Source organism: Accipiter gentilis, unplaced genomic scaffold (genome assembly GCF_929443795.1).
Source record: "Accipiter gentilis unplaced genomic scaffold, bAccGen1.1, whole genome shotgun sequence".
Lineage (NCBI taxonomy): Eukaryota > Metazoa > Chordata > Aves > Accipitriformes > Accipitridae > Astur > Astur gentilis.
In genome coordinates this window covers 560,905-578,361 of record NW_026060847.1, presented here as the reverse complement: position 1 = coordinate 578,361, position 17,457 = coordinate 560,905, and the positions used below count along the sequence as shown (strand labels likewise).

The 17,457-nt window shown below is 53.1% G+C and overlaps 2 protein-coding genes across 2 annotated transcripts; one reads left to right on the top strand and one right to left on the bottom strand.

Annotated features, from left to right (window-relative positions):
• Positions 1-432: 432 nt before the first annotated feature.
• On the bottom strand, positions 433-3,956 carry LOC126036937 (putative olfactory receptor 13C6). The gene is made up of 2 exons (XM_049797169.1): positions 3,359-3,956; positions 433-488 (listed from the first exon to the last, which is right to left on the bottom strand). The coding sequence occupies exons 1-2, from the start codon at positions 3,954-3,956 to the stop codon at positions 433-435; spliced, it is 654 nt and encodes a 217-aa protein (XP_049653126.1).
• A 3,767-nt stretch (positions 3,957-7,723) lies between these two features.
• On the top strand, positions 7,724-11,247 carry LOC126036935 (putative olfactory receptor 13C6). The gene is made up of 2 exons (XM_049797168.1): positions 7,724-8,321; positions 11,192-11,247. Exons 1-2 carry the CDS (start codon positions 7,724-7,726, stop codon positions 11,245-11,247), a joined length of 654 nt encoding a protein of 217 aa, XP_049653125.1.
• The last annotated feature ends 6,210 nt before the right edge of the window (positions 11,248-17,457 follow it).

Sequence of the window (17,457 nt, the reverse complement as noted above, 5' to 3'; positions counted from 1 at the left end):
GCAGTGGAATTTTTACCACATTTATTTTCCCGATAAAGTTTTAGCATGGTTGTTCTCCTCAGGCTTTGAGCTGCAGCAAGGTATCCCGTTGTTGTACAGAGGGAAAGGGGAGAAAAAGAAAAGTGCATGTGCTACCTCTTCTTTGGTGGAGACACTTGGGTTATCTGTTCATCTTGCATACGTATATAGGGTTGGAGCCTCAGCATTCACCCCAGCTCTCCCCTCTACCATTTTCAGACGCATTTTCCCCAACCTCATTGTCGGAAACCCAGGGATGGAGGCAGGGATGGAGAGAGAGACCAACCGAGGCAGGCACAAAAGGGGAAGAGAAGGGCTGGGGCTGGGGAAAGGAGGGGCAGAGGCAGTTGCTGCAGCACTGGCAGGCGTGTTAGTGGCAACAGGTGGAGAGTGGCCGTTCTGTTTTCCCCACCGTTACGTCTTGCGTCCCAGCTCCCAGTACCCTCGAGGTTCCCAGTGGCCCTTAGAACCTGCAGAAGGTGGGGGGACGGACAGGGCTCAGCAGGGCGTCTCTGTCCGGCTGTACTACTTTTGGCTGGGGTAGAGTCAACAGCAGAGTTGACCAGAGCATATTAGATGGAATTTACAGCTTTGATATCTGTTCAGCAGTTGCTGGTCATGGTATTGACTTAACTGTTCTCACCATTAGTGTATCTGATCCGTGCCAGGCTCCTCTTTGCTGTACCTGTTAAAGGTTGGGTTTGCCTTTTGCAGTTTGCTGTGGTCTGTAGCACTTGGTGGTGTTTTGCCTGGGGGGTTTATTACAAAAGCACTGGCCTTGATCTTAATCAGGTATCTGAGCTCTGCACTGATGCCATTACTCTGAGAATCATCTCATGCAGACAATTAACAATTACACCTTTTCCCTTTTCTCCTCTGAGAGTTTTTGGGTGGAGGAAACACAGAATGGCACCTTCACCACCTTTTTCTTCATGGCATATATTTTCTCCCTCGTTATCAATAAATTCTCAGTAGCTTGAACATCCTTGGGTAACCAAAATACTCCTTATTGGTACTTCTCAAGAATTTTTGTTCCGCTTTCTCTAGGGTTAAACAACCATTTAGGAATACCACCCAGGGATATGTCCCAGGGCACTGTGGTTATGGGTGGCAAGGCACGCAGAGGAAAACAGGCAGGTACCTAGGATGGTTGTCACCTCCAAGGGTCTGAGACTTCAACCCAGATGAGCACGGGATCCTGATGAAGTGACAGAATGTTTGCCCTGGTGCTGGCTATGCCAAAGAGACACAGCTTGTTGCGCTGTGCTGGGGCCTGCCCTTCGCCTACTGAGCACTATTCAGCACTGTTCAGCACCCTCAAGGAGAAGAGAGGGTCTCTGCATCTAACGACATACAGACACTGTGGCTGAACCAGAGACCCAGGCCTCAACTATGCCAGTCGCGCCTATAGGCAAGAAGAAACAACGGAAGCTGAGGTCAGCTTGGCAGATATGCAAACAGATTTCAGCCATCATCCAGGAGAGCCAATTATCAGCTGGCTGCTCTGATGCTGGGATACTGGGGCCAAGGGTCGGGAATTAGAGGGTAAGGAAGCCCGGCAGCTTCCCAAAATAAGAGAATGCTTATTCCTTAAGCTGCCCGGCAGCTTAAGGAATTGGAGCTTTGGAGAAGTGTGTTCCCACCCTCCGTGGGGCCCTCTCCTCTGTCCACATTGTCCTGTTCACAAAACTCCAGCATTTTTACAGAGGTCATTTTGTCCACCAAAGCTCTTTTAGCGGATGTGTGAGACATTGAATTTGTCAGGCCATCACAGGGTCCCCCACAGGGCTACGGGTCCTGCCAGAGAACCTGCTCTAGCCTGGGATCCTCTCCAGGGGGCCAGAGAGAACCTGCTCTTTTGTGGGCTCCTCTCCATGGGCTGCAATTCTTCCCAGAAACCTGCTCCAGTGCGGGCTCTTTCCACAGGGTTGTAGATTCCTTCCAGGCACATCCACGTGCTCCGGTATTGGGTCCTCAATGGGCTGCAGGGGGAGAGCCTGCTTCACCAATGTCCTCACCACGGGCTGTAGGGGATCCTGTGCTCTGGCACCTGGAGCACCTCCTCCCTGTCCTTCTTCACTGACCTTGGTGTCTGCAGAGTTGCTTCTCTCACACATTCCACCATCTCCTCTCTCCCAGCTGCTGTTGTGCAGCAGTATTTTACCTTTTCTTCAATCTGTTATCACAGAGGTGCTACAGCATCGCTCATGGGTTCAGCTTTGGCCAGCGGCAGGTCCATCTTGAAGCTGGCTGGAACTGGCTCTGCCAGACCCGGGGGCAGCTTCTGGTACCTTCTGGCAGAGGCCACCCCTGCAGCCTCCCCCACTACCAAAGCCTTGCCATGTAAGCCCAGTACACCAGGCTGCTGGATGTCACCTCCACCACAGCTAATTCCCTCAGATATTGGATACCTCCCTCAACTGTGGTCCACTTCCCTCGGGAATTTGCAAGATATTCCTTGAAGGGGTGCCTGTCCTTCACACTTGACAGGAGTTGCCTCCAGAGGCCGAGGACTGCTGCCCCTTTTCCAATCTCTTTGTCAATGGCTTTACCCCTAGCAAGGGATCCCAACTGCCGGGCTTCCTAATCCTCTAATTCCTGACTATTGGCCCCGGTATGCCAGCGTCGGAGCAGCCAGCTGATAATTTGTTCACCTGGATGATGGCTGAAAGCTCACCGCTCACTTAGGGGTAGGGATCGGGTGGTTTCGGACTCATTTATAATTTCACTCTCTTCCCCCTCTTGCTCTTGTGACAGCTCAGCTGCAGAACAGGCTGCCTCTTCTGATTCTGCTTCCTGTTCCCACTTAGGAAAACCTTCTTCCTCCCTTAATAAACAAGCTGACCTCAGCTTCCCTTGTTTCTTCTTGACTATAGGAGCAACTGATATACTTGAGGGTTGAATCTCTGGGTTAGCCACAGTGTCTTTGTTTTTATGTCTTTAGATCCAGAGACCCTCTCTTCACCTTGAGGGTGCAGAATAGTGCTCAGTAGGTGAAGGCCAAGCCCCAGCACAGTGCAACAAGCTGTGTCTCTTTGGCACAGCCAGCACCAGGGCACCCTTTTTGCAAACATTCTGTCACTTCATCAGGATCCCGCAGTCATCTGGGTTGAAGTCCCAGACCATTGGACGTGACAACCATTCTAGGTACCTGCCCATATTCTCCCACATGCCTTGCCACCCATAACCTCACTGCCTCAGGGTGTATCCGTGCGTGGCAGTGCTAAGTAGTTGGTTAAATTCAGAGAAGGCTGAAAAAATATTCTGGAGAAGTGCCAATAGGAGTATTTGGTTGCCCAAAGATATTCAAGATAGTGAAGGCAAGGGAAAAAATATCTACCACACCAGAGGAGCAGGTGAAGGTGCGCAAGCTCCAGCACTGGTGAAAACTCACAGAAGAAGTGGTTAATGGACTTGGGGCCACAGAACTGCAACTGGGAGAAGGCAACTGTGACTACCAGCAGCAGCAGTGAACTCCCTAGCCAAGATGCAGCTGCAAGATGGAAAGAGACCTTCCAGGTCATGAGGCTTGCATAGAGAAAGGGCTGGCATATGGCCAAGTACCGATCATAGGACATGGCTGCCAGCAGGTAACACTCGGTAGTTGCAAAGGAAGCAAAGAAGTAGAACTGAGCCATGCAGCCATGTGCAGAGATGCTGTTGTCCCCAGTCAAGAAGCTGGCCAGCAACCGTGGCAGGATGGTGGAGCTGTAGCAGGTCTCTAAGGAGGACAGATTGCCCAGGAAGAAGTACATGGGGGTGTGGAGATGTCGGTCTGCCACCACTAGCACAACAATGAGGATGTTCCCAACCATGGTGACTGAATAGATCATAAGCAAGAGAAGAAAGAGCAGGTTCTGGAGTATGGGGACATCACGTATTCCCAGCAGCACAAAATCCGTGGATGATGTCCAGTTGTCATTTTCCCGTTCAGCCATGCAATGTTGTTTGTCTTTTATTTCCCCAGTTGCCACAAAGAGGGGCTACAAGAAAGAAACACATTTCAGCATATACCTTCAATATTTTTGTGTGTGTGTAGGTGTATTGGTTTTGTTTGGCAAGGTTTTGGTAGCGGGGGGGGGGTTACAGGGGTGGCTTCTGTAAGAAGCTGCTGGAAGCTTCCCCTGTGTTCGAGAGAGAGAGAGCCCATACCAGCCGGCTCTAAGACGGACCCGCCGCTGGCCAAGGCCAAGCCAATCAGTGATAGTGGTAACGCCTCTGTGATAACAGTTTTAAGAAGGAAAAAAATGTTGGGACGGGGAGAAACTGCCGCCGGAGTGAGGAGTGAGAACATGTAAGAGAAACAGCCCTGCAGACACCAAGGTCAGTGAAGAAGGAGGGGGAGGAGATGCTCCAGGCGCCGGAGCGAAGATTCCCCTGCAGCCCGTGGTGAAGACCCTGGTGAGGCAAGCTGTCCCCCTGCAGTCCAGGGAGGTCCACGGTGGAGCAGATATCCACCTGTAGCCTGTGGAGGACCCCACGCCGGAGCAGGTGGGTTCCCGAAGGAGGCTGTGACCCCGTGGGAACCCCGCGCTGGAGCAGGCTCCTGGCAGGACCTGCGGATCTGTGGAGAGAGGAGCCCACGGAGCAGGTTTTCTGGCAGGACTTGTGACCCCGTGGGGGACCCGCGCTGGAGCAGTGTGCTCCTGAAGGACTGCACACCGTGGAATGGACCCATGCTGGAGCAGTTCGTGAAGAACTGCAGCCCGTGGGAATGGCCCACGTTGGAGGAGTTCGTGGAGGACTGTCTCCCGTGGGTGGGACCCCACGCTGGAGCAGGGGAAGAGTGTGATCAGCCCTCGTCCTGAGGAGGTGAAGCGGCAGAAAATAACGTGTGATGACCATAAACCCCATCCCTGTCCCCCTGTGCCGCTGGGGGGGGCTTGGCTGGGCAGCGGGGGAGCGTTTGGGCGGGCTGTGTGGGGCCAGATAGCCTGTGCCCTTCACTTCATCATTCACAGGGCTATTTCAATTCTCTCTTGGTTTCTTTTTCTTTTTTGTTGTGGCTGGGTTTTGCTTGCTTTCTCACTCACAGAATTATGATGAAGTAGGATTTGTTCTGCAACGCTCAGCTTTCTCAGTCCCATGCAGTGGAGATGGCTGGGGGTATACATTATTCTGAGTAGCTTTTGGAAAACTCTCAGAAGAGTTCCTGTGATGATCAGCGCTGGAAGAAATGCATTCCAGCCCAAGAGGTGGTCATGAGACACTTGGAGGGAACTGCTCTTGCAGAGAGCTGTGTTTCTCGGGCATGAGCTTTCTCCAATCACATGCTGAGGCATGACCCTGACATTGTCCATGCTCCTGACCCTGATGCTGTCCCACCTCACCCCCAGGCCTCCTGGGGATGCCCTGCTCAGCGTCCTGCTTTTTCACTTGTGCCCCACAAGCACAGCTGGCCATGCTGGGGTCCTGCTGCTGGGCTGGGATTTGCAAGCAGGCAGCCTCAAAGCCCTCAGGAACCACTGCTCAGGAGGGAAAAAATGGAAAGCAGCTTTCAATCACAGAATCATGGAGCAGCTCAGCTTGGCAGCCACCCCAGCTTATCATCTAGTCCAACCGCCCCTTCTAAAAAGCAGGGTCAGCTAGAGCATGTGGCTCAGGACCATGCCCCATCAAGTTTTTAATTCCCACAAGGATGGAGCCTCCCAAACCTCTCTGGGCAACCTGTTCCAGTGTTTGACCACCCTATCTTTAAATGGAATTTCCTGTCTTTCAATGTGTCCTTTCTTCATGGCACCACTGAAAAAAGCCTGGGATTTTTCTCCTTAATCCTTCTCGTTACTCCTCCCTTCACAACTTCTCCCATGTGGCTCGGTTACCTCAGTTAACCTTTCCCTATCTTCTTTTTGGTCCTCTCCTGGTCACTTTTTATGCTGCGTTTTGACCTACAAAGTGGGCTTTAGCATGCTCTCTGGCCGTTCCACAGCACAGTCCCTTGCTCATCTGAAGCAGTAACTCCTCATCTGGCCTTTCCCAATGGAAGAAATTGGCCTGTGTGGTGGTGGGGAAGGAGTGGGGTGGGAATCCTATTCCCCTCATGTCGGTGTTTCAGAGAGCTGTGGCCACTCACCCTGTGGTGTGCCCATCCCTTTCTTTGGATGACGGACAGCATCTGGCATGACATTTCACACAATGGGTTTTTTTGGAGAGTGGGGGTTGTTTTTTCTGGCATGCTTTTTCTTTCCTGAGAGTGGAAGGATGTAGATCCTCAACACCTGTAACTTGTTTTCCAGGTCATACCCACAGGCATATGAAAGTTGTCTGTTTCTGTGTGAGCAAATGCACATCACAGGTTTATTCTGCAGTGAGAAAGAAGAACTTGTGTTGGGCAGCTTGCCTCTAGAGTCTCCGGTGGGTCTGCTGGGATGAGTGTTCTTAACCCATGAGGAAGAACATTTTTTTGTGCTTTCATTATACAAGAAACACGTAAATCTAATGTGAAAGGAGCAATGTCCTACTGTGATGGGTTGACCCTGGCTAAACACCAGGTGCCCACCAAAGCCGTTCTATCACTCCCCCATCCTCAGCTGGATAGGGGAGAGAAAATATAACAAAAGGCTCGTGGGTCGAGATAAGGACAGGAGAGATCATTCACTATTACCGTCACGGGCAAAACAGACTCAGTTTGCAAAATTAACTCAATTTATTACAAATCAACCAGAGCAAGGTAATGAGAAGTAAAATGAAATCTCAGAACACCTTCCCACCACCCCTCCCTTCTTCCCGGGCACAACTTCACTCCCAGATTTCACCACCAAGCACCCCCAGCGGCACAGGGGGACAGGGATGGGGTTTATGGTCATCACACGTTATTTTCTGCCGCTTCACCTCCTCAGGACGAGGGCTGATCACACTCTTCCCCTGCTCCAGCGTGGGGCCCCACCCACGGGAGACAGTCCTCCACGAACTCCTCCAACGTGGGCCATTCCCACGGGCTGCAGTTCTTCACGAACTGCTCCAGCATGGGTCCATTCCACGGTGTGCAGTCCTTCAGGAGCACACTGCTCCAGCGCGGGTCCCCCACGGGGTCACAAGTCCTGCCAGAAAACCTGCTCCGTGGGCTCCTCTCTCCACAGATCCGCAGGTCCTGCCAGGAGCCTGCTCCAGCGCGGGGTTCCCACGGGGTCACAGCCTCCTTCGGGAACCCACCTGCTCCGGCGTGGGGTCCTCCACGGGCTACAGGTGGATATCTGCTCCACCGTGGACCTCCCTGGACTGCAGGGGGACAGCCTGCCTCACCAGGGTCTTCACCACGGGCTGCAGGGGAATCTTCGCTCCGGCGCCTGGAGCATCTCCTCCCCCTCCTTCTTCACTGACCTTGGTGTCTGCAGGGCTGTTTCTCTTACATGTTCTCACTCCTCACTCCGGCGGCAGTTTCTCCCCGTCCCAACATTTTTTTCCTTCTTAAAACTGTTATCACAGAGGCGTTACCACTATCACTGATTGGCTTGGCCTTGGCCAGCGGCGGGTCCGTCTTAGAGCCGGCTGGTATGGGCTCTCTCTCTCTCGAACACAGGGGAAGCTTCCAGCAGCTTCTTACAGAAGCCACCCCTGTAACCCCCCCCCCGCTACCAAAACCTTGCCAAACAAAACCAATACACCTACACACACAAAAAAATATTGAAGGTATATGCTGAAATGTGTTTCTTTCTTGTAGCCCCTCTTTGTGGCAACTGGGGAAATAAAAGACAAACAACATTGCATGGCTGAACGGGAAAATGACAACTGGACATCATCCACGGATTTTGTGCTGCTGGGAATACGTGATGTCCCCATACTCCAGAACCTGCTCTTTCTTCTCTTGCTTATGATCTATTCAGTCACCATGGTTGGGAACATCCTCATTGTTGTGCTAGTGGTGGCAGACCGACATCTCCACACCCCCATGTACTTCTTCCTGGGCAATCTGTCCTCCTTAGAGACCTGCTACAGCTCCACCATCCTGCCACGGTTGCTGGCCAGCTTCTTGACTGGGGACAACAGCATCTCTGCACATGGCTGCATGGCTCAGTTCTACTTCTTTGCTTCCTTTGCAACTACCGAGTGTTACCTGCTGGCAGCCATGTCCTATGATCGGTACTTGGCCATATGCCAGCCCTTTCTCTATGCAAGCCTCATGACCTGGAAGGTCTCTTTCCATCTTGCAGCTGCATCTTGGCTAGGGAGTTCACTGCTGCTGCTGGTAGTCACAGTTGTCTTCTCCCAGTTGCAGTTCTGTGGCCCCAAGTCCATTAACCACTTCTTCTGTGAGTTTTCACCAGTGCTGGAGCTTGCGCACCTTCACCTGCTCCTCTGGTGTGGTAGATATTTTTTCCCTTGCCTTCACTATCTTGAATATCTTTGGGCAACCAAATACTCCTATTGGCACTTCTCCAGAATATTTTTTCAGCCTTCTCTGAATTTAACCAACTACTTAGCACTGCCACGCACGGATACACCCTGAGGCAGTGAGGTTATGGGTGGCAAGGCATGTGGGAGAATATGGGCAGGTACCTAGAATGGTTGTCACGTCCAATGGTCTGGGACTTCAACCCAGATGACTGCGGGATCCTGATGAAGTGACAGAATGTTTGCAAAAAGGGTGCCCTGGTGCTGGCTGTGCCAAAGAGACACAGCTTGTTGCACTGTGCTGGGGCTTGGCCTTCACCTACTGAGCACTATTCTGCACCCTCAAGGTGAAGAGAGGGTCTCTGGATCTAAAGACATAAAAACAAAGACACTGTGGCTAACCCAGAGATTCAACCCTCAAGTATATCAGTTGCTCCTATAGTCAAGAAGAAACAAGGGAAGCTGAGGTCAGCTTGTTTATTAAGGGAGGAAGAAGGTTTTCCTAAGTGGGAACAGGAAGCAGAATCAGAAGAGGCAGCCTGTTCTGCAGCTGAGCTGTCACAAGAGCAAGAGGGGGAAGAGAGTGAAATTATAAATGAGTCCGAAACCACCCGATCCCTACCCCTAAGTGAGCGGTGAGCTTTCAGCCATCATCCAGGTGAACAAATTATCAGCTGGCTGCTCCGACGCTGGCATACCGGGGCCAATAGTCAGGAATTAGAGGATTAGGAAGCCCGGCAGTTGGGATCCCTTGCTAGGGGTAAAGCCATTGACAAAGAGATTGGAAAAGGGGCAGCAGTCCTCGGCCTCTGGAGGCAACTCCTGTCAAGTGTGAAGGACAGGCACCCCTTCAAGGAATATCTTGCAAATTCCCGAGGGAAGTGGACCACAGTTGAGGGAGGTATCCAATATCTGAGGGAATTAGCTGTGGTGGAGGTGACATCCAGCAGCCTGGTGTACTGGGCTTACATGGCAAGGCTTTGGTAGTGGGGGAGGCTGCAGGGGTGGCCTCTGCCAGAAGGTACCAGAAGCTGCCCCCGGGTCTGGCAGAGCCAGTTCCAGCCAGCTTCAAGATGGACCTGCCGCTGGCCAAAGCTGAACCCATGAGCGATGCTGTAGCACCTCTGTGATAACAGATTGAAGAAAAGGTAAAATACTGCTGCACAACAGCAGCTGGGAGAGAGGAGATGGTGGAATGTGTGAGAGAAGCAACTCTGCAGACACCAAGGTCAGTGAAGAAGGACAGGGAGGAGGTGCTCCAGGTGCCAGAGCACAGGATCCCCTACAGCCCGTGGTGAGGACATTGGTGAAGCAGGCTCTCCCCCTGCAGCCCATTGAGGACCCAATACCGGAGCACGTGGATGTGCCTGGAAGGAATCTACAACCCTGTGGAAAGAGCCCGCACTGGAGCAGGTTTCTGGGAAGAATTGCAGCCCATGGAGAGGAGCCCACAAAAGAGCAGGTTCTCTCTGGCCCCCTGGAGAGGATCCCAGGCTAGAGCAGGTTCTCTGGCAGGACCCGTAGCCCTGTGGGGGACCCTGTGATGGCCTGACAAATTCAATGTCTCACACATCCGCTAAAAGAGCTTTGGTGGACAAAATGACCTCTGTAAAAATGCTGGAGTTTTGTGAACAGGACAATGTGGACAGAGGAGAGGGCCCCACGGAGGGTGGGAACACACTTCTCCAAAGCTCCAATTCCTTAAGCTGCCGGGCAGCTTAAGGAATAAGCATTCTCTTATTTTGGGAAGCTGCCGGGCTTCCTTACCCTCTAATTCCCGACCCTTGGCCCCAGTATCCCAGCATCAGAGCAGCCAGCTGATAATTGGCTCTCCTGGATGATGGCTGAAATCTGTTTGCATATCTGCCAAGCTGACCTCAGCTTCCGTTGTTTCTTCTTGCCTATAGGCGCGACTGGCATAGTTGAGGCCTGGGTCTCTGGTTCAGCCACAGTGTCTGTATGTCGTTAGATGCAGAGACCCTCTCTTCTCCTTGAGGGTGCTGAACAGTGCTGAATAGTGCTCAGTAGGCGAAGGGCAGGCCCCAGCACAGCGCAACAAGCTGTGTCTCTTTGGCATAGCCAGCACCAGGGCAAACATTCTGTCACTTCATCAGGATCCCGTGCTCATCTGGGTTGAAGTCTCAGACCCTTGGAGGTGACAACCATCCTAGGTACCTGCCTGTTTTCCTCTGCGTGCCTTGCCACCCATAACCACAGTGCCCTGGAACATATCCCTGGGTGGTATTCCTAAATGGTTGTTTAACCCTAGAGAAAGCGGAACAAAAATTCTTGAGAAGTACCAATAAGGAGTATTTTGGTTACCCAAGGATGTTCAAGCTACTGAGAATTTATTGATAACGAGGGAGAAAATATATGCCATGAAGAAAAAGGTGGTGAAGGTGCCATTCTGTGTTTCCTCCACCCAAAAACTCTCAGAGGAGAAAAGGGAAAAGGTGTAATTGTTAATTGTCTGCATGAGATGATTCTCAGAGTAATGGCATCAGTGCAGAGCTCAGATACCTGATTAAGATCAAGGCCAGTGCTTTTGTAATAAACCCCCCAGGCAAAACACCACCAAGTGCTACAGACCACAGCAAACTGCAAAAGGCAAACCCAACCTTTAACAGGTACAGCAAAGAGGAGCCTGGCACGGATCAGATACACTAATGGTGAGAACAGTTAAGTCAATACCATGACCAGCAACTGCTGAACAGATATCAAAGCTGTAAATTCCATCTAATATGCTCTGGTCAACTCTGCTGTTGACTCTACCCCAGCCAAAAGTAGTACAGCCGGACAGAGACGCCCTGCTGAGCCCTGTCCGTCCCCCCACCTTCTGCAGGTTCTAAGGGCCACTGGGAACCTCGAGGGTACTGGGAGCTGGGACGCAAGACGTAACGGTGGGGAAAACAGAACGGCCACTCTCCATCTGTTGCCACTAACACGCCTGCCAGTGCTGCAGCAAGTGCCTCTGCCCCTCCTTTCCCCAGCCCCAGCCCTTCTCTTCCCCTTTTGTGCCTGCCTCGGTTGGTCTCTCTCTCCATCCCTGCCTCCATCCCTGGATTTCCGACAATGAGGTTGGGGAAAATGCGTCTGAAAATGGTAGAGGGGAGAGCTGGGGTGAATGCTGAGGCTCCAACCCTATATGCGTATGCAAGATGAACAGATAACCCAAGTGTCTCCACCAAAGAAGAGGTAGCACATGCACTTTTCTTTTTCTCCCCTTTCCCTCTGTACAACAACGGGATACCTCACTGCAGCTCAAAGCCTGAGGAGAACAACCATGCTAAAACTTTATCGGGAAAATAAATGTGGTAAAAATTCCACTGCCTCACAGAAGAGACTGCAAGAAAAAACAGAGAAAATTCAGAAGTGCTCTCAGCCCTGCTCGGAGAAGGTGGTAGGAGACAGCACAAGTAGGAGTAGCTACGCTTTAGACCAACCTTGTAAAGTCTCTTGTCCATCTCTTTGTCAAATGGGCAAACACATGACATTTTACTTTTTTCATTACACTCGTGTTACAAAAACACAAGCATGTCTTCTTAGAGACCATTACACCAGCAGCAGGGATCTTCCTGAATTGCACCTTTCATGTTAAGTGGCGATCAAATGCCGTCCACCTGCTTTGCATTTAGCTCAAAGGCAGCCTTGACCTCTCCTAAGTCAATATCCCTCAGTTATGACAGTGCGTACAATTCATCGATTCTTTGCAAAATCACTTCAGAATACGAATAACATCACAGCATACTTAAATATGCTCTCCAATTCAACACTGTGTAACTTAGCTATCTAATAAATAGCGCAGAAAGCAGAAGCAGTCAAAATGAAAATCCTCCAGGTGACTGACTGCCGGCTCTTTGGGCACTTTCCAAAGCAAATATTCAAGTCAGTTGCCTTAAATCTTTTCACAACGGATCCACAACACATCTCTTATTTATAGTCAGTGTCCCGTAAAGATAGAACCATCACCCTTAAAAAAACACACATATTGTCAAAGAAGGATCTGAGACATGTACACTTCTCATGCACCACGTATCAGTGTATTGTTATTTATCTCTTTTCATGTGGATAAAATCAGACAGGCTTTCTTTGCAGCTGTGACAGGAGTCTGTATCATCATGGGAACAAAGGCCGGGACACCCTGGCTGCACCGAAACTCAGTCAAACCTCCCACTGACTTCAAAACCTAAACCAGATCTTTACCACCAGCCTTTGATTCCCAGCTTGTGTCTCATAGAAACAGATTTTCCTCTCACCTGCATAGACAGAAGACTAAAATAGAGCACTATTTTACTTTGAGACATGTGACATGGGCTTCTGGATGTTTTTGGAAGTGAATGGCGATTGGGAAGCACAGCATGGTAGCTTGAATTACTGAGGCACATAACAAACAGAGGATGAGTTCACAGAGGAATGTGACAACCTTACGAAGTATTCATGGGTCTGCTATCGCAATGTTGATGTCCCACGAACTCCGGACAGGCAATGAGTCCAATGTGTTCAATGCTGCCGTTGCTCAGTGTGGCTAGTGGGTTTGCTGGTCATTATGTGTGGGTACTTCTGACTATCAGCTACCTAAAGAGACAAGTAAATATGTGCTGCGTCTCCTGGTTGAGACCTTACCTGCCCTATCTCCTCCCAGTGCTAGCTCACAAGACCAGTAAAAATGCTGGTCTTCTCATTATGCAGACAAAAATAAATATGTGTCCTATTATATATCACTTCTCATAGTTGTGAGCACTTACAGGGAGGTAAAACAGGGGTGACAGAACCTGTTGATCTAAAATATGCCCATCTTCATTATGAGTATGTCCCTGCTAACAGAGGTACCAGCCATTCCCTCTGCTGTTTGGGGCACTTGCATCCTTGAAGACAGCAGCGATGGCAGATCGCGTGAGTCTCACTGCACCAGGATTGCTGTGCCACCAGGCTTTCCCAAAGGAGAGCAACACCCCAGTGGTCAGGCTGTTCCCTGGGAATGCCCCTGCCTCTGGGCTCCAGCTTGTCCCCAGGGCAGCGGGAGAGCCCCAGGTGTGCAGGGTGTCCCAGGACTTGCTCCTGCCCGGTCCCCCAGCACTGCCCACCTCTGCCAGCTGCTGGGGCTGGAGGGGAGCCCAGGCGCCCAGGATGCTTTAACCCCCACCACAGTCTCCCTGATCGGGCGCTCTCGTGAAGACCAAGCTTGCAGAACGGGTTCCTGGTGCCACGGGCCCTGGGCAAACACGGCTTATCAGAGATGCTGCAGTGACAAACATCCCTCCTCTTGCCAGGCCAGCTCTGTCCCCACAATTAGCTCTGAGTGGCTGCCTGCGGACAAGTGTCCGCTTCTTCGTGTCCCTCTGGACAGCCAAGTCCTGCTCAGGGACAGCACTGGCCTGGGCCAAGGATGAGGGCATTGAAGGGATACTTTTTGGGGACAAGGGCCTTTGGTGAGCTGTGGCCAAGTGCCAGCCAGGAACAGGTCTGGAGCCAGAGCCTTGTTGGGGACAGGGTTACTGGGACCCACCAGCTAGGGGGCAACTCTGCAGAAGTGGGACCCAGGTGGTCTGGGTGGGCACATTGGCCCCAGGCAGTGGCAGGGTGAGGGCCAGGGTGGGGGTTAGACCCCTCTGATCTCTGCTCTGGGGCAGCCATGGCTGGGGACTGGACCAGATTGGGGCCTGTAGTGCAAGGGAAATGGGGTGGGCTGGAGGTGGGAACTGTGACCACCCCAGTGCTTCCCCCAAGCCTTACGCTCATCTCCCAGTGCCCAACATTCACCAGTGCTTCCCATTGCCTCCAGTGACTGAAGATCCCAGCCATCTGGCTGTCCCCATTGCCCATGCCCCCAGTTGTCCTCTCGCCACCCTGTGTTCCCAAACCCCGGGGTCCCTGGTCCCCCAAGAAGAGGGGTCATTCCCAGCCCCCTGTTTACCCAAGGGGCTGGAGAGGGGTCAGAGATGACTCTTAGAGACCCCTGGTTTGAGGCTGACCTCATCTCTGGGGTAGTCCCGGAGGGAAAGCCTGGCCTGGGAGGGGAGCGACACTGGGAGATGGCAGTGCTGGGAGGTGAGTGGCACTGGGAGATGGGGGCATCTGGCTTTGGGGGCTGCTGGGAGAATGGTTTTGTGCTGGAGCAGTGGGTTGTCACTGTAGGGTGTCCGGCTGTCAGTGGGTCACTGCCTGCCCCCCCCTCATCACCCCCAGGTGCCTGGGCCCTTCCATGTGCAGCTGCCCCATGCTGGAAGCCGGACCGATGCCATGGAAGGTGGCTGGATTAGTGCCGAAGGCGGGGGCAACTCTGTGCCAGAGGCGGGCTCCTTGCCAGGGCTGGTGTCTCTGCCAAGCTTGGATTTGCCCTGGGGGCTCTCGGGGAGGGGGGAAAGGAGGAGTCCTGGGAGGGATAAATCTGCCCCTCACCTTCTGAAGCTTCACCCAGCACTTGCCACACCGAAGAGGAAGATGAAGGTTGTCGTGCTCAGCCTGGCCCTGCTCTTCACCATCCTGCTGTGCATGCCAGAAGATGCTCAGGTGAGTCCTCAATGCCACGGGGAGAGGCTCAAGGCTGGGGAGGGGTCTTGGCTACAGGACATCAGCTCTCCTGCAGAACAAAATTGTCATGGTGAGCATGAAATCCCTTGGCTTGGCCTCTCCCTTTCCCAAGCAAGGAGCATCCCCAGGCTCCCCTCACCTCCAGCCCTGGGCAATGCGACTTTCTCCCTCCCACAATTCCATCTCTTCCCTCCACTTCCCCCGAAATTAATCTTCTTGTGCCCAGAGCCTGATTTCCTTGGGAAGGTTCACCACAAACTCCTCTGACGACCCCCACTGGTGTCTTGACTTGGTGCCCTCCCCATCTCTTCCTATTGGGCCTCCGCATACCATCCTTTTGGTGCCCTCAGACATCTCCTCCCTGGGATCTCCTCTGTGTCCTATCTAGGGTCCTCAAAAGCCCTCCTGTTGATTGCTCCCAACACCTTTCTTTCAGTCTTTCCCCTCAGTCCTTTGCCTTTCATCCTGCCCAATTTGTTATCGTCCCCAGACCACCTTGCTTGAACCTCCACTGCCAAACACTCTTCCAATCCCCTCGTTTCCATCCTCTGCAGCCCTCTTCCTTCTGCTCCTACCACCCACCCCTCTTGAAGTTCCTGTCCCCCCCGCTTGAAGTCCCTGTGTCCCCTCCACTTGAATTCCTTTACCTGTCACTTCCTTCCCACGCAGGCCTGCCCCTTCAGCACCCCCAGACCCGTCCCTTGGGGTCCACTGATTCACCCCAGTGCACTGTCTGGGGGCCCCTCTCACCCTCACCCTCACCCCCATCCTCTTTGGAGGCCCTGTATTCCCCACACTATCCTTGTCTCCATCCCCACCCCTGGTCCCTGCCTGAACAGGTATCCCAGGTGAAACTTGGAGGAATGGGGCTGGGGGGAGCAGAAGGGATTTTCCCGCTCAGACCAGGGGGAAGCCATGGTCCTGGAGGGGGCTGGGGACACCTGTGCCCCACCTACAGCCCCATCAAGGTCCAATGCAGACCACTCCTTTGCTCTCCTTCCCTAGGCACTCCCGGAAGGAAGTGGAGATGTTAAGCTGAGGGTAAGTAGTGGGGAGGACTTGGAGGGCCTCCAGTCTGGGGAACTGGAGGGCACTTTGGTGCTTCCATCCCTTGCTGGGACCGGGGACATCCCATTGAGCTTTCATGCTCTCTCTACAAGACAAGTCAGTCGGATTTAGGAACAAGGTTCTCTGAACTGCACTAGACGCCTTCTGCTTGCCCCAGACCTTCTCCCTCTATGGCCACGACAATCCGGTACATCCCAGTGTGCCCCAGTGCACCCCACTGCAACCCCAGAGAACACCCCTGCACCACAGAGCTTTCCCAGGGAGGGCCCCTTCCCCAGGGCCCCCATTGCATTCCCATCCATCCCATTACAACCCAGTACACCCAGTAGACAGCCACACACCCAAGTGGGCCCCCTCCCCAGGACCCCCACTGCTTTCTGTGCACCACCATATGAGCTCATGTACCCCATTTCTCCCAGAGGAACCTTCCCCAAGGATCCCATTGCTTTCCCCTGCCTCCCAGTACAACCCAGTGCACCCAAGCATGTCCCTAACCCTCCCTTTCTCCCCAGGATCCTCTGACCGAGGACGAATTAAGACTTCTTCTGCGTTACAAACGCGCGCCTGTAGCTGCTGCTGTCCAGGTGAGCAACATCAGGGCTTCTGCAGCCCCACAAAGGATCCTGGGCCCTGGGGGATCCCTGAGCCCTCTGGGGTGGGCAGACCTTGGGTATGCAGAGGGAAAGAGAGGGGACTGTCCCTGATGCATGTCCCAGGGTGAGCTGGACAGAGCTGCCCCCATGCCTTTCCTTGCATGCAGTAGGGCTTTATGGAGCCAGAAGGTCACTGTGCAGGCCAGGCAGGGGGGCTGTGCCATACACACCCCCAGGATCACTGTGAGGGCTGGGCAGGCTTCTGGGAGATATAGGGGCATCCTGGGGTAGATAGGGGGCTCTGGGTGCCATCTGGATCTCAGGTGAGCTAAGTCCTGTCCTGGGTAGACGGAGGGCTGCAATTCCCTTCTCCTTCCCCAGGTCTCTGCAGAGAGAGGTGGTGGGGACAAGGCCCCTCTCATGTCCCAGCGGACACTGGGGGGGGGGGGGTGTCACAATTTGGGCTCTCTCTTGCAGGTCCTCAAGTGATGGTGACAGCCCTGTCCTGTCCCCCTCCAGCAGCATGAGGAGATGATCATCCCTGGATGACCCCACCTGATCCCCTGGGAGCCCTGGGCCATTTCCCTCTCATGATCAATAAACCCCTTCAGCAAAGCTACGCGCTGTGCGTGTGTGTGTGTGTGTCTGCCTGCGTCCGTGTCTCGTCTCCTTGGCCTGCACCTGGATTCCTGGGTCCTCTCTGGCTGCACCACCACGATGAGCAGGGGGGTGAGCGAACGCAGGCACCTTGGGTGTCCCCTTCCCACCCACCATGTGCCCCCAGATAAGGGCAACCTGGAGTGTCCCCCCAGGAGGCTGGGAGAGGTGAGGGGCAGACGGTGCCAGCCCTTGGGGCAGCCGGTGTTTTGGAAGCACAGCGGGAAAGAGGTTCTTACCAGGGCTCTAGTGAGTGATA

Excerpts from the sequence above, each read along its gene's own strand:
- LOC126036937 (XM_049797169.1), bottom strand. The coding sequence starts at position 3,956 with ATGGCTGAACGGGAAAATGACAACTGGACATCATCCACGGATTTTGTG. Across the intron at positions 489-3,358 it reads TCACCTGCTCCTCTGGTGTG|GTTCTAAGGGCCACTGGGAA; the intron begins GTAGATATTTTT and ends CACCTTCTGCAG.
- LOC126036935 (XM_049797168.1), top strand. The coding sequence starts at position 7,724 with ATGGCTGAACGGGAAAATGACAACTGGACATCATCCACGGATTTTGTG. Across the intron at positions 8,322-11,191 it reads TCACCTGCTCCTCTGGTGTG|GTTCTAAGGGCCACTGGGAA; the intron begins GTAGATATTTTT and ends CACCTTCTGCAG.